The sequence below is a fragment of the Schistocerca nitens genome, chromosome 4, assembly GCF_023898315.1.
Source record: "Schistocerca nitens isolate TAMUIC-IGC-003100 chromosome 4, iqSchNite1.1, whole genome shotgun sequence".
NCBI lineage: Eukaryota > Metazoa > Arthropoda > Insecta > Orthoptera > Acrididae > Schistocerca > Schistocerca nitens.
The window spans coordinates 743368845-743386210 of record NC_064617.1 but is presented as its reverse complement, the minus strand read 5'-3'; the positions used below and the strand labels follow the sequence as shown (position 1 = coordinate 743386210).

Below are 17366 nucleotides of genomic sequence, written 5' to 3'. Positions count from 1 at the left end.
AGCACTGACAACTCAACGCAGACGCCGCTGCTCTCGGTCGTTAAATGAAGACCGTCGGCCGCTGCGTTGTCCGTGGCGAGGGGAAGTGCCTGGAATTTGGTATTCTCGACACACTCTTGACACTGTGGCTCTCGGAATATTGAATTCTCTAACGATTTCCGAAATGGAATATCCCCTGGTCAGGCCCCAATTACCATTCCGCGTTCAAAGCCTGTTAATTTCTGTAGTGCGGCCCTAATTACGTCGGAAGACTTTTGAGATGAATCATCTGAGTACAAATAACATCTCCGCCAACGCAGTGGTCTTCTGCACCTCGTGTACGCGATACTAGCCCCATCTGTATATGTGCATGTCTCTCTCCCATGACTTTGGTCATGTCAGTGTATGTTTCGACAGACAGACAAGTTCCTACAGGGTCATCTGTTTAACAGGCGCAACCAGATACCCATAGTAAAAGGAAATAAGAGAACACTATAATTACGAGTAGAAAAGAGGGTACGGGGTTCTGCATTGCCTTTAGCTCAGCTGCACCGTAAAGAAAGTGCATGTCTCGCAGTTCCTACCATGTGCAGCGTTCCATTTTATGCAGTGCGATCGTCAAGCAGATACTTCAGGGCTATATGTTGCTTATTGGCTCAATACACGCCAGCGTGTCACAAAACACCTCAAGTCAACTTGATGTAACGATGTCTGAGGATTGTACTTTTTGTTTATCTTTTTCCACCATGGAAGTGCTTATGGGTTCTTAGTGCTCAATCAGTATGCGTTTCCGACACCTGGGTGTCGTTGTTGTGGGTTCCGTCGCAAAAAAATGGTTCAAATGGCTCTGAGCACTATGGGACTTAACTTCTGAGGTCATGAGTCCCCTAGAACGTAGAACTACTGAAACCTAACTAACCTAAGGACATCACACATAACCATGCCCGAGGCAGGATTCGAACCTGCGACCGCAGCGGTCACGCGGTTCCGTACTGTAGCGCCTAGAACCGCTCGGCCACTCCGGCCGGCGTTCCGTCGCACTATCTGTCCCTTTGGGCAGTGAGACTTTTAACACCCTGAGGTATGGTGAAGAGTGACAGGCTAAACCATTAAAACTGTACCCCATAAAGCTTTTGACTTTGGCCCCAAGAACTACCTTCACGTGACAATTCGTATCAGCTGTGATAACAGGTGATAACCCGTCACACAATGATAAATCCGTCCGGTGCAACGTGGGAGGAACGTCACATGACGACTTAAATGGTTTATCCGTTCTGATAACTTGTCAGATATGACTAAAGGGGCGGGAGTTGCTGGTTCATCTTCGTATTACGTCACTTTCACTGCTCTTATAGGAATGAGCGTGAAAACACACTGCAGTTGTCATTTGACAAGCAAGGAGTTTGAGTTTAGAGTCTGCTAGCGGTACCCGGTAAGATACAATTATGTTGTGCACCTTCATTCCTACTTCTTAGTGCTCTGAACCACCAAATTAAAGTTGAGTGAATTGTTTACAACTAAAACTGTTTGGGATTTGATTTAGATTTCAGTCGGTTGACTCGAAGCAACCGTGGCGTTATTTCACTCACAATAACGGCTATTAAAATATTTTGCATTTGGTAATACCAAAAATTTTAGCTGCATTTACGACATTAACAACGACAGTAATGTTTATATAAATAAAGAAAATAACTGAATAACATACAGCAGTAAAATTTATTTTATTCGTAGTTCCATTGGACTATGGTGTAAAATGAGGCTAAAACGCAATACAAATGTCATGGCTTTATCTATTGCAAAAATTATTTTCCCAAGAGCTACCTACCAGGCTCAGCACCATCACGATCAAATGGTTGTATTTCCAGTGCATTAGATCGTAAGCTACGTGGCAATTGTGGTCAAACATATAATGATGTCACAGAGGTGGACATAATATGTAAAAAATTCTGGTCATACAAAATATTGTAAATATGAAGTACTGCAAATAATTGAGGGTGTAGGTTGCAAGTGCTACTCCGACATGACGAGTTCAGTACAGGAGAGGAATTCCGGGAGGGCCTCATCAAACCAGTCCGAAGATTGATGACCCAAAAAAAATTGTTTCTGCAACTGAAATAAAATATTGCTTCAGTGGCACGAATGAAGAGGGTAAAAAATAATTTTCACTATACAGCGTTGTACATATGAAGTGCCTGTAAATAGAAGGTTATTTAAGCTAAGTAAGCTGTTGATTAGAGCTCTGGTGCCATAGTGCTTGATCGTATGGAAACCATAAACATGAAATCTGACACGTTACATTAATCATAATAAAAGCACTAAACGAAATTAAAGCTTAATGTAGAATCAAAATGCCGCTTCAGTTACGTAGCTTTCCTGCATTTGTATGAGTGATTACCTGGCATTCTAGATCACTGAAACATGTAGTAATTAAGTTGAATGTTAATACTCGTATTACTGGCGAGAGCTACCTGAAAAGGACCAGAATAATGTGAAATTTAGAACTATGAGTTTTGTTTCGTTATGAGATTCACCTGATATCGCAGAATAACCAGGGATGATGAACAGTCAGTGTTCTACATTTATTATTCATTCTTACGAAAACACAACCGAAATTATCACTTTTGTTACGACAATATGCAAATAGATGAACACGTAAAAACCGCCTAAACAACGTTGACACTCGGTGCGGTGGCTGATGGGAGCGACCGTACAGGCATTTGCCATTTACGGTCGCTCTCATGGGCCAGAGCGTCGAGTGTCAGCTTTGTTTACTCGAATGATGTGTACCTTACATCAGTTATTCTTGATCGCTGAGACTTGTCGATACTACCACCATTCATCGGACCTGTCATATAAATGTCACTATGAGAAGTTAGGTCGGCAACGCAGTTGCAGATAGGAAGGGATGTATTTTGCAGCATGCGAAAGACAAATTTAACTCAAAAGAAAGTTGCCTGTCTCATTCTTGTATTGAACTCTTGCTGTATTGGTTAGCTTTCTTTTGCAATTACCCGATAGATACTGCATAAGTCAACGCGCGCAAACAGGACGGAAAATCCTTACAATTAGAAAAAGAAGCAAGAATTACATTTATTTTTCCTTTTAAATGTGAGTTGATTACTAGGTGTTAGTGCGAGACCGTCAAATTCATTTCTTTGATTTCTTATTACCAAGACAAGAAAAGTGTTTATCAATCATGGCTGATAAAAATGAGATTATATTAAAGTCTCGTATTTCATTTCATGCCGGATACTGGATATGACGGAAGTTGGGTTTGAAGATTTTGTTGATATTCAGTTGAGACGAAAAATAGGAAAAAGTTGTATTATACAAACCGTAAACAAATCCAGAATGAATTTCTCACTCTGCAGCGGAGCGTCCGTTGATATGAAACATTCTGGCAGATCGAAACCGTGTGCCGGACCGACACTCGAAATCGGAACAATGTATGTTCTTTCAAGGAGAAACAAAGCAATGCATTCAACGAGTGAAAATGAAAAATATCAGGCAAGGTATTAAAGAGATTTTTATTGTCGAGGCAGAGGCCCCTAAATCGTTGGCTAAATTCCGTACTGGTCATACAGCTTCTCGCGACACAGAAGGTAATGGACATCACAGCAAATATATTCCATTGATCTATATAGAGAACATAGGCAAGTCAAGAATATCGTGTAAGAAATAATAATTAACAACAAATATCGAGCTCATTCTGAACGCCCTGAAGGACTACTTTAGCGATATAGTTTGAACGTGTAAATACAGATGCCGTTTCCATTCCGAAAGGATGAGTGATTACACATTACTAGATGACAAAGTATTTTCACCACTTCCCAACGGAGCTATCCGTGCATAGATCACCACCTTCCTCGCTGTTTCCATTCTGAGCGTTTTCTGAGCGGAAGCTCTTGTCAATGGAAACGGATCTCCTAAAGGTCGAGATTTCTTAAAACTTTGTACCAATGCGCTGTGAATAAAAGGCAAGCCAGGTGCTGATTTATATATAACGTATAATCTCTTATAATCATATATTATAACAATGTACAATATTTTCAGAAAAATAATACACGTGCAATAGGAACAGACAACAATGAGAGAATTCACATACTGCTTAACCCTTAAGTAAACTGTGGCAAAGAGAAGCATTGCACCTAAGAAATAGGGTACTTGCTATAGAATTTGATCTACTGGTAAACAAAAATGGCTATATCGACGAGAAGTAATTGGAAGTGTGATCGTACGCACCTCGCTTTCGAAATACAGACACAGAAGGAGAAAAATTACATGACTTCCCCGGACTTCGAATCAAGATTACTCAAGATGACCGATGCGAGGGATTTTGACGCAGGCGATGATACATTTCTTAAAAGGTAAAAGTCCCTTGTTATGAAATAATCACAAGTGGAGAAGGTGTTTCTGACATTGTGCGTTTCGGGCACTTTTTGGAAAGAGCACATTGAATCATGGAAAACAGGAAAAGTTTAGTTCGAAAGCAAATAAAAGGGAATGCTATTTTTAGAGCATGTAAAATATACAAGAATGATACGTTACTGAACTGTTTTCTACAAAACTTCTTAAACAATAAGACACGGTAACTGCAGTTGTACGTATCTCATAATTTAAATCAAATAACTGTATGAGAATTGAAACAGGTTATACGGCAAACGTAATAAAACTGTAATTGCTCAAGTTCGGTGGATGGTTTGTTTTCAGATTTATACACTCTGAACAAGAATGAAGGTCAAGAAGGAGGAAAGTGATCCGGAGCCAATAAAAGTGGTGAGGGTTAAGAGTCTGGACGAAGAAGGCAACAAGACTGGGGCACTTGATGTGTAAGTATTTTTTTTATGTCTAAGTACTGTCTTAAACGTTATAGAGAATTTGATCAACCTTCATTCTTGTCTTCGCTCGGTCGTAATATCTGTTTGTAGCAAGTGTTTTAAAATTTATCTTTGGCTTTCAAAATGCAATTTTTTCTAGTGTGTCGTAATAATCTTTATTGCAACTTGAACCATAATCCTTGTAATTTCTACATTTAATTACATCTCTTGCTCCTACTTCACGTTGATGTTCTATTTTAGCTGTCATAGATCTCTGCTGAGTCACTACGACTATATGTTTTATAGTTTGTAGCTTACATAAAAGTAATGCAAGTTCTTATAGGACGAAACTATGTCCTAATTAATATTTACTGTTCTAGGGAATTCACAGAACCTGAAAAGTCAGAAAAAACAGAAGAAATCCCTAGTGTGTCCTTCATTAAGCTGGTAAGCAAACGATATGTAAATTATTTACTCCAGTAGAATTAGTGTCGGGTTCTGTAACAAGAATGACAGAAGTTGAAAACAAATTTCTCTTAAAATGAGTTTTTCATTGTTTATATGTTTTTGTTAATGTTTTGCTAACTGTTCCTGTCTCAAAGCTTCCAGCGCCTTTTTTTTTATATTTTTAATGAATCTGTGAAAGATAAGTTGTGACACTCAGTCGGAAGACTGGGTTGATACAGCTCTCCGTGCTAGATTATCCTGTGAAAGCCTCTTCATCTCTGCACAACTGCCTCAACGTGAGTCCCTTTTAATCTGCTTACTGTGTTCAAGCCCGGTTTTCTTCTAAAATTTTTACCCCTCACGCTTCCCTCCAGTGTCAACAATTCCTTTAAGTCTCAAATGATCCCTTCTTTTCGTAAGTTGCGCCACAAATTTCTTTCCTCCCCAGTTCGATTCAGAACGTTCTCATTAGTTACATGATCAACCAATCTAATCTTCAGCATTACTCTGTAGCACTAGATTTTAAAATTTTCTTTTCTCTTCTTATCTGAGCTACTAGTCGTTCTCGTTTCGCTCTCTCACGACGTTCTGTTTTGAATGTTTGTCCTATAAGTTAGTAGTTGATGATAGCAGACACCACATTGTTGTTATAATAGTCTACGGAAACCAGTTCACAGATGTCATGTATACCATAGGAGTTCACCTCCTCACCGTCGGTTAAGGATTGAAGATGGTGTATTAAATCACCGAAACTATTAGCTATATAATAAATAACATGGAAAGGACGGCTACAGGTGTTCCATTTTATTACAATGGGTGACGTACTTTTCTCTTCGCATGAGAGGGAGGTTGTCTAGTTTGTAACGAATGTTCTGCAGCTGCGAGCTCACTCTGCGTGACGGAAAAGAAAGCGATCGTAACTGAGAAGTGCTCTTCTTTACTGTTCACACGTCCACCACGTCACTGGTACGTTCAGAAATGCTACAAACGTGGTGCTACAAACAATATGTGCAACATATAGGGAACAGTGAAGCTCAAAATCAGAGAGGATGGCCTGAGGGAAGGGACACGAAGATTATAGCCGTCCATCTGACTCAGAGTGGCACACTGAATGTACAGGTATTTTTTATTTCTTAAGAACATTGAACATTACAAGTTCCGGCCAAGAAGTACATAGCCTGTTTCGAAATCAGGGTCTGACGAGATCTACATTTATATGTAAACCGCAAGCAACAGTACAGTGCGTGGGAGAGGTACATTGTGTCTGATAGTCGATAATGACATACATACAAATACATTTAAACTTACCCACGTGAGGCTTGTATGTAATAGTCCAGATGTGCATCACACAGTCACACCTAATCCCATCCCCAGAACCATGTCAGAATACAGACAGGAAGCATAAAATATGTGAAGCGAGAGACCGCTACTCCTAATAACTGACTATAGCACACTGACCCTAGTACAGCTCCCGATAAAGCGGATAAACAAGGGACTCACCGAGTCCTGTCTTTTTGGCTCGGAAACTGGTGGTTTGCTTACCAGAACGTGGGCAACCTGTCTTGTACGTGCATGCATAATGTCACATTACCCGAGGATCCGGACAAAGCGAATCGTTGTTCATAGCATACGCCACAGGTATCAGACACATCTCTCTCGACACAGCTGCTAGTGCCTCATAAAAACTATCGTCTGGGCCGATTCGTTTGCAGTAACAGTAAAGAATGCTGCAGGCTGTGCGTCCAGATGTTATCGATTTACGATGAGAGTGTTTTTATCATGGTCAGCTGTTAAGTCCCCTTTCATAAACTGACAGTTCAGAAAACCAGTGGATAGTCTTACCACACAGCAACTAGAAAACGAAAACTGTTGTATATTTTGAAGTTTTTTAATTTTATTGCATACAAATTTTTTTAAATGAATGAAAAACAATTAAAAATCAAAAATGAAAATCAAAGAAGTCTTTTCCGTTCATGTTGTGTATGATTTATTATAATTTCGAGTTCCATGGCTTCAAAGTGGGCGAATCGTAACGAGGAGCCGAAAATTACGTTGTGAAACAATTCCATGGAATACCCCAGCTAAAGGATGTATATCCAGTTCCCATACACATTCAGCAATTGCGAAGCATTGCCGGTTTAGATAGTTTTGAACAAAAGTCCCTAGAGAAACAAACGTTTCTTGTTTTTAGTAAAATACACATATTTCTGGAGAAACAAAGGTGACTGAGATCTTGGATGTCATTGCCGAAGAGTGTAGGGGTAGAGATGGTGGCATGTCACCCCATTATTTTTCGAAAATATTCAATTTTTTGAGTCTTAGTTGACAAAAAATGGCACCTTAAAACGAATATACCCAAGCTTAACTAATTACACTCGTTAAAAGGTTTTAATGATTTACAGGATTTACTAACATGCCAGTAAATCAAATCCGCTTATATTATTCACTAAAAAGACAATATTACAAGTTTTAATGAGCTGTGTTGGTACGACTATGAGACTATGAGTGATAAAGGAGCAGGAGAGATTAGCGTGAACCTGCTTGGCTTTGCTCTAATTCTGTAGGAGGGTTGGTCAGAAGACAGACAGCAAACAATCCAACACTATGCGACAATTACGCACTGTCCGGTGTTAGTAAATAATAAAGTTACATTCAGAGCATGCGCCGAGACGACTTGCCTTGAAGAGAGTTCAGGGCAATTGATTAATACTCTAATTTTGTAAAAAAGGCCAAAGAATTATTATAAGTAAATATTTTTTACAGAGTATATTACAATTTTGACAACAGAAGAAATGTATTTATATTACTATACGAAGAATTTTGTAAGATTATTTTACCTTATGCTCTTTACAATGCATTTAATTATCGTTTATGACAATTCAACTCTTGCATTTTTATTCCTAGTTTTCATAGTTCTTCGCGTTTTTAAATGTTATTTCTTATGTTTGAAAAATAAACTGAATTAAATCGTGTATGTAATAGGCTATTTATTTACATTTACAATAAATATTAAGCAGAATTTACTTTGGAAAAGTATTCTATATGAAATAATCTCTACGGTTGTTTGGGAGTTAATACGTAATAATCATACACACACCGCCGGTAAATTTAAATTTTAATTTACATAACTTTTTTATACTCAGTAATAGCAAAATACGTTTTAATCCAGGCTCAAATAGGCACGCTTCAGAAGTGTTAAGTACCAGTTGAAATGTATGGACTGAGGCTTTCAGAATGCTGCAGAAAGTGATTTTAGGTCTTAATTTTTTCAAGTGGATCTCCCGTTACACCCCCTTTTGTGACCTGTAACTCATCTATTGTGTGTGTGTGTGTCGCTCTCGCCCCCCCCCCCCCCTCCGCCACCCACTCACTAATTCCACGCTGGTGACGCCTGTGACTGGAGTAACACCACCCATCCCTTATGCCATAGTACTGAGGAAATATCCCTGAGCAGCCTCTGAAATTTTGTCAACGTAGTTCGGGCTCACCCTGCATGACAGTGGATTACTGTCAGCGTTTAAATGGAAGCTGTTGGCGCTGCACACGGTGTCTTTCCACAGTACCGGTTCTCGACTGTGTGGGAGAAGCTGCTGATGTTTGTGGGGCTGGTGGGAGCCGTGGGCAGCGGCGTGTGCCAGCCGCTGAACGTGCTCTTCTTCGGCGACCTGACCGGCATCATGGTGGATTTCGGGTCGGAGCTGGGTCCAGCCATCGTGTCGGCGGCCACAGCCTTCATGGCCGGCAACCGCCGGGTGCCGGGAGAGACGCTGACGGACGCCGTACTGCGTGTCATGTACTCCGAGGAGAACACCACCACCAGCGGCAACTTCTCCTACGCGGAACTCACCCAACGCTTCCTCGACGGAGTACACACCTTCGCCGTCAACAACAGCATCATCGGCGCAGCCACACTCTTCTGCACCTACGTCGCTGTCGCTTGCTTCAACTACATCGCTTACACACAGGTTAGTTTGATTGTTTTCCTCGAATCTGCATCTACATCTACATCTAGACGGTACATGCGGGTTTACATCTATTCCCCTTGAGCATATTTGCTCTGAGTGGTGGACTTTGCTTTCTGCGCTACTGTCACTTCCACCTTTCCTGCTTATGTTGCGAATGGTATAAGGTAAATTTAAATAGCAATTTACGCACTGACATAACTACTTAGACTTCCGCGGACGGTGTCAAAACGAATGAAATTATTCTGCATGTTCCATCACGTCATAGCATAAAAGATAGAATAATTTAAAATATATACACTACAAAACGGACGTTTTCACCGTATTACCACGGCCTTCCTCAGGGTGGGTGCACCGGAGGAAAGACGCCTCTATTAATTGCAAACTGTCTGTGTCAGTACGTCATATTTCTATATCTTTATTCACCCTAGAATATAAGGACGCTAGTCATGAAGAGAGAGGGACCTAAGGAAGAAGGTTATTCGGTGATTATCTGGCTTGTCGATGATTGACACATGTCTGAAAATCAGCGTTTGGCTTGTGGTGGGCATGTTTGCTTCCTGGTGTGCACGGAAGTCAAGATCCACGACGTGACAGGTTCCACCAAGAATGCAGTGAACGATCTTAATACTACAGGAGTACGAGTGGAGAGCTGCCGACATAGGCTAGTCAGGGAGGCCATTCAGCACACGCCTGGCACGTGCGACTAGGACAGCACAATAAATCGGCGACAGCTGAACAACACCGTGACTGTGGACAGCCTATACTGTTTAGGAAGGGCGTCTACTGGCAAAGGAACCGTGGAAGCGCCAACGAAACATAGGAGAGGTGAATGAAATCGTTAAGCAACCTCACAACATCAACAGAGAAGACAGCTACAAACTTCCGGCGTACTGGCTGCCGGCTATCCCTGTCCGAGGGGCCGCGAGAGATTGCGGGACGGAAACCTCACGGGGCAGGGACAAAAAATGTTCAAATCTGTGTGAAGTCTTATGGGACTTAACTGCTGAGGTCATCAGTCCCTAAGCTTACACACTACTTAGCCTAAATTATCCTAAGGACAAACACGCACACCTATGCTCGAGGGAGGACTTGAACCTCCGCCGGGACCAGCCACACGGGCAGGAACACAACAACCTAAACAGACAGCTATAGAGAGGACTGTCAGAGAATTTCCGCGCACACCAGGAAGAAAACATGTCCACCAGAAGCCAAACGCTGATTTCCAGACATGCGTAAATCACCAACAAGTCAGATTTTCCACGAATAGCCTTCTTCCTACCCTGATTAAAGATAATTAAATCAATACCTTAAGCTGTCCGCAGGCGTTGATATACATACATCAACGGGGACAGTTGAAAATGTGTGCCCCGACCGGGACTCGAACCCGGGATCTCCTGCTTATATGGCAGACGCTCTATCCATCTGAGCCACTGAGGGCACAGAGGATAGTGCAACTGCAGGGATTTGTCCCTTGCACGCTCCCCGTGAGACTCACATTCCCAACTTAATGTCGACACACTACATTCGTGGTGCCCCTGCCTACCACACTCATTACTCGCTGCAGACAATCTTACCGAGTCCCGTAAGAGTTCGGGCAATGAGTGAGCATCCGCACTGAAGAAGAAGGTCAATGGCCGGTTAGCCTTAACAATATATGGAGATGGTATTTGCTCTTCCGGACATGTCCGAAAGAACAGATACCATCTCCATATATAGTTAAGGCTAACCGGCCATTGACCCTCTTCTTGTCCGAAAGAGCAGAAACCATCTCCACATATTCTTCCTACCCTTTCCCTTTCGTCACGACTAGCGTTCTAAATTCAAGGGCCGATCGTCTTCCAGAAATATGACGTATTGCAATAAATGCGGCCACCGTTCCTCCAGTAAAACAATTTCTACAGTGACGCCGGACAACCCCCAGAAGAATTTTGTTCATCAAGGTGCACATTATTTTGGCAACCTAATAAACTTTTGCCAACGGCCTTGCTGCAGTGGTAACACCGGTTCCTGTCGGATCAGCAAAGTTAAGCGCTGTCGGGCTGGGCTAGCACTTGGATGGGCGACCATCCAGTCTGCCTAGCGCTGTTATCAAACTGGGTGCACTCAGCCCTTGTGAGGCAAACTGAGGAGCTACTTGATTGAGAAGTAGCGGCTCTGGTCTCGTAAACTGACATACGGTCGGCGGAGCGGTGTGCTGACCACATGACCCTCCATATCCGCATCCAGTGACCCCTCTAGGCTGAGGATGACATGGCTGCCGGTCAGTACTGTTGGGCCTTCATAGCCTGTCCGGACGGAGTTTAGTTTAGTTTTAATAAACTTTTATTGAATGCCACACTACACTTCAAAGTGACACAGATACATGACACTATTTCTCAACGCAGTGACCAAGCTTTTGTCAACAGCCTACTAATCGTTGGATTTCTCAATGACAGGAATCTGCTCCTTGGACATTGTGCCATTCCAGAACCGCTGTGTGAACGTTGGAAAATATCTTTTTCCTCAGATGTTCTTTTAGCCTGTCGAAAAGATGGAAATCACATGGTGCAAAATTTGGACTTTCCGATCAGCATCACTATCGTTTATGCCGTCTTGGTTAAACTGTCGCCATTTCACTAAGGCTGTAGTCGATATTGCATTTGCTCCACATACCACCAGAATTTCCCAGTGAGTCTGTGCGGAATTTAGATGGTTTACCCACAAGAACAGTACTGTCCCGCGTACTTCAACTTTTGTGGACGTTTCCAGTTGCCGCGCCATTTTAATCGCACACTGTGACCCATCCGTTGTCCGTACCGCAGCAGAACTCTGTCTGCAAGAAACTCAGAACACGTACTCTCTTATGACAATGCGCCACTCTTGCTGCGCAATGGTCTTTGCGTGGGATGACGTGTGTAGCCTGCTTTCTAAAGTCAATGCGTGCTTCGGAACAACGATTGCTCGCATATCTCCGTAGGAGCTCAAATCTTTCTAAGGTTACCCTTCCAGTATTTTAACGGAACGACCTGCTCGTTTAGCTTAACTCTCAGTGTGCTAACTAGTAAGACAGGGAGATAGCAAGATCCGAATCGGATGCGCACGCCGGATTAAATGACTTTTGATCTGTTATACGACTCAACCTGACTTTTTAGCGATTTTCCAATTTCGTTTATACAAATTATGGATCTGGTCTCCAACCTCCACCAATAAGACACACAAACAGTTAAATTATGATAATACACAGAACGAAGTTAACAGTATTCGTAAACACCTGGTGCATTCGACTGCCTTTCCTTAGGTTAATTTACGACTGTAGCAACTGCAGGGACATTCGGCCACAAAGTTAAATAACAAAACAAATCTGCCAAATCATGAAAACAGGGGACCGTGCACGATGGGGCAAACGCTACTAAAGAGTCTCTGTTCACATGACATATGTGAGAGTAAGCAATATGTGTTTGACTCTTCTGCAAATGTACGCTCTCGAAATTTTAACAGCAAATCACGTCGTGAACTGAGAAAACAATGGAGGAAGATCAGAGTTCAACTTCCCGTCGACAACGAAGTCATCAGGGACGAAGCACAAGCTCGGATAAGGGAAGGAAATCGACCGTGCCTTTTCAAAGAAACCATCCTTGCATTTTCCTAGAGCGATTTAGGGAAACCATGGCAAAACCTGAATCTCGGTTTGTCTGCGCGCAATTGTATACCTTCTCCCTAGCTGTTTCGCACTTGCTTAACGAATACGTGACGATGTATTAAGCTCTTCCTCTTTCGATCTTCTCTATATCCTTTATCAGTCGTAGACTGAGGAGTGGTACTCACGTACCGGTCGAACGATGCTTTTGTAAGCTGCTTGCGTTAAGGGTGCACTACACTTCCTGAGAATCTCATTCTGTCATCGGCCTTTACAAGATTAGTTTGTGTGGTCGTTTCTCTTTATATTTCTCAATATGCATACTTCCACACGTTTAACAGGCAGGACTGTCTATAGTGAATTTTCGGCAATCAAAAAATAACGCATCTTCCCGTTACTTGTGGCACATCGTATTATATTAACAGAAGGCTTCCAATATCTTCACAAGGCATCGTCCTGTGCAGGTCTTCCTGCGTATCTCCACAATTTTCTAGGCTTCCGACTTCCAATATTCTCTTATAGATACCTCAAATTAACGTTCATACTGTTTGAACATTTGGAACCAGAATACAGATGCACCGTTATTGTTCACACCATACACTGACACAGCATCCTGCATTAATTTCATATCAGACATTCTTCTGATGACGCTCCATTCAAACTGAAATCCACGTTGAACAGAATGGAAGAAGCAAATTGTGTATAATTTACCTCCGTTCAGCGATCAGGAGATCTGTGAAGAGCCCAGGTAGCTGAATCCTCGACATTTTCAAAGAGACCAGGTAGATGAATCCTCGACATTTTCAACGCCTAATGAGGAAAGGCCCAGAAGCTCTAGGAAGGCCATTTCAGACAATTTTAATGAGCAAGCCGTCCGCCGGATGGTGAAAAATTTCTACATTACCGATAAAGAAGATCCATTTTAAATGAGATTTAAAAAATTATTGAATTCAATATACAGGGTGTTACAAAAAGGTGCGGCCTGACTTCTGATGACGCGCTTACCTATGAGAAAGCGGAAAGCAGTAAAACTGTACTAATATGCAGTCAGATTGGTGTATCGATTACAACCTACAGAGCATTATTAAGCTATGCTCTACGCTGTATTAAAAAGATCATAATGGACTCAGATCAATTACGGTTCAGCTACATCCATCATGCCAACTGGGAATAAAAATTAGCGTTAATGTTGAAATCGGAAGAATGATTATGAAGTTATCTCTTTAACCGTTATTACGACCAATGAGTGCGTGGTTACGCTTCTGAAGCATTCGATGGATAAGATAAGAAGGCAAACGGCGCATAATGACGACATCATTATCACTCCCTTTGAGACTGCGGAAATGAAAATAAGAACATAGGAATCACACATCTTACCACAACACGTGCCAAGTTGTTTATTTGACGACCGATTCCGCAGCACTACTACCCCATTTCCGAAAGCAACATAAGCCACGCCATCATCCCGGTTGATAATGATGAATCTGAAAAAGGTGTGCCCTCAGTGGCTCAGATGGATAGAGCGTCTGCCATATAAGCAGGAGATCCCGGGTTCGAGTCCCGGTCGGGGCACACATTTTCAACTGTCCCCGTTGATGTATGTATATCAACGCCTGCGGACAGCTTAAGGTATTGATTTAATTATCTTTAATCAGGGTAGGAAGAAGGCTATTCGTACCGCCGGGACCAGCCGCACGGGCAGGGACACGACAACCTAAACAGACAGCTATAGAGAGGACTGTCAGAGAATTTCCGCGCACACCAGGAAGAAAACATGTCCACCAGAAGCCAAATGCTGATTTCCAGACATGCGTCATTCACCAACAAGTCAGATTATCCACGGCCAAACTTCTTCTTCTGTGCGGATGCTCACGCATTGCCCGAACGCTTATGGGACTCGGTAAGATTGTCTGCAGCGAGTAATGAGTGTAGTGGGCTGGGGCACTACGAATGTAGTGTGTGGACATTAAGTTGGGAATGAGAGTCTCACTATGGTACCGGGGTTGTGTGGACAAGAGCTATCAAATTCCACCATAAATGAAAGCCAAGAGGGCTGAGGTCAGGAGAGCGTGGAGGCCATGGAATTGGTACGCCTCTACCAATCCATCGGTCACCGAATCTGTTGTTGAGAAGCGTACGAACACTTCGACTGAAATACGCACGAGCTCCATCGTGCATGAACCACATGTTGTGTCGTACTTCTAAAGGCACATGTGCTAGCAGCACAGGTAGAGTATCCCGTATGAAATCATGATAACGTGCTCCATTGAGCGTAGGTGGACGACGAAACTAAAATGAGCTCTAACATGGAAATTAAGCGTTTCCGGACACATGTCCACATAACATCATTTCTTGATATATATATATATATATATATATATATATATATATATATATATATATATATAAACATTCCTCACACACAAAGAAAGAAAATATCTTATGTGGACATGTGTCCGGAAACGCTTACTTTCCATGTTAGAGCTCATTTTATTACTTCTCTTCAAATCACATTAATCACGGAATGGAAACACACAGCAACAGAACGTACCAGCGTGACTTCAAACACTTTGTTACAGGAAATGTTCAAAATGTCCTCCGTCAGTGAGGATACATGCATCCACCCTCCGTCGCATGGAATCCCTGATGCGCTGATGCAGCCCTGCAGAAAATTACCATGTTTCTAGCTAATTTTTGATAGCATTTCTCGTCGTGAGTAGCTGGTAAACGGTTTCGGTAAGTTTTCGACCATCCTCAGACCCTCATACTACGGTGGGAGTCGGTGGTGGTGAATGGAGCGGGTGTTGTAACGCCACGAACTTCAACTGCTCACTGCAGTGATAAGTTGACATTCGTGGGAATTACATCATCCGCTCCATTCACCGCCACCGACTATCATCGCGTCATGAGGGTCTGAGGATGGTCAAAAACTGACCGAAACCGGTTACCATCAAAATAAATGTTTTTGCGTCCGAGAACGTTTGTATCTGTTTTTAAAGAACTAGAAACATGGAATCAATTTGTGTTCCCCTGTCGACAGCACTCATTACTTTACGAGAATAAAAAGCTAGTGTTGAACAGGAAAGATATTTTATTTGTATTTTATTTATATTATTATAATTAAAGTATTCCTACGTTCATTTTGTTAGCGTTTATAACAAAAATGAGTAGTGAGAGCAACGATGTTTCTAGAATACTTGTACGCCGCACCTGGCGATATGTCATGATCTCGTGTTGCCGTTTGCAGATTCACCGGATCCGAAACCTCTACCTGCTCTCGGCGCTACGCCAGGACATCGGGTGGTACGACGTGCACCAGTCTGGGGAGTTCGCTAGCCGCATGTCGGAGTAAGTACTGGAGAAATAACTTGCCTCCCACCGTTCACTGTGCGTGCCAAATTTTGCCCTTCCACTTGCGCCATAAAGTCCAGCAGGCTTTTGGAGGAAACTGTCTCATAATCTTTATCTGCGAAGAATTTAATACAGAAAGGATTGTCGTTCAGGAGAAAAAGTAGTTGTGGTAATCTAGCATGAGACTCTCGAAAAGCATATGTGAAGCTAATGAACTGCAGGCAGTAAACCTTTTCTATGGAAGAAAGCTGTATTCACCAGTAACAATCGCCTTCTGACGACTCTCATGCTTACATTATTTTGTTTAATCGTGTCACTTCTTTCTGCAGTCGACTTCTTTCACTTACTTTGCCTTATTTTGCTGTTTCTATTTTTCATTTTGTTTGATTGTGTAACATGTAATGATCTTTCTACTGCTCGTCGACATTACTGCTCATCTTTGTATTGCTCTCTTTTATTTGTAACACAGATTATTTGTTAAGTTCCCTGTTCATTCCACTGAGCAGTTCTATTTACTGTAGAATCCGCAGGTTACGAAATCAGCTCGAGAAAGCATAATACAACAGCTACTAAAATGCTCAATGCTACAACAATCACATACCACCGCAGATAGTAGTTCACTTATAGAAAATTATTGAACATATCTGAAATGATAATGCCAAATCGATTGACATGTGTCTGTCTCAAACTGTCTGCGAATTTATTGCGAATAGAGTTAGCAAAACAGAAGTAATAAATTTAAACGTCAGGCATGATGGAGCAGTTTTTCACGCCTCTCGTTTTATGACGTGAAATCCCACAGCGACTGTTCCCTGACAGTAATCGATGTGTGTACCAAGTTTGGTTGATATCAGTCTGTTAGTTTAAGAGGAGATATGAAACACACAAACAAATATACATTCATCGATTTCTATAGTAAGTATGCATACTTCAATTTACTTTTCACACAAGATACGCTAACCAGAAAGGTTTTCGTAATTAGCTGTAACCTTGAGCCGGCTGCTGTGACCGAGCGGTTCTAGGCGCTTCAGTCCGGAACCGCACCGCTGCGACCGTCGTAGGTTCGAATCCTGCTTCGGGCATGGATGTGTGTGATGTCCTTAGGTTAGTTAGGTTTAAGTAGCTGTAAGTCTAGGGGACTGATGACCTGAGATATTAAGTCCCGTAGTGTCTAGAGCCATTTGAATCATT

At 42.1% G+C, this 17366-nt stretch overlaps 1 protein-coding gene and 2 non-coding genes across 3 annotated transcripts in view; 2 read left to right on the top strand and 1 right to left on the bottom strand.

The window, feature by feature from the left end:
- The first annotated feature begins 4685 nt into the window (after positions 1-4685).
- Positions 4686-17366, top strand: part of LOC126252988 (ATP-dependent translocase ABCB1-like) — a 75793-nt gene continuing 63112 nt past the window's right edge. Inside the window, exons 1-4 of the mRNA XM_049954015.1 lie at positions 4686-4808; positions 5177-5243; positions 8804-9208; positions 16072-16172. Of these exons, the coding sequence (XP_049809972.1) occupies positions 4711-4808; positions 5177-5243; positions 8804-9208; positions 16072-16172 (671 nt within the window). The 5' untranslated portion in view covers positions 4686-4710. The remainder of the gene's footprint in view (positions 4809-5176; positions 5244-8803; positions 9209-16071; positions 16173-17366) is intronic.
- Trnai-uau (transfer RNA isoleucine (anticodon UAU)) lies at positions 10572-10646 on the bottom strand. Its single transcript has one exon. It is a non-coding gene; the product is annotated as a tRNA-Ile (tRNA).
- On the top strand, positions 14322-14396 carry Trnai-uau (transfer RNA isoleucine (anticodon UAU)). Its single transcript has one exon. It is a non-coding gene; the product is annotated as a tRNA-Ile (tRNA).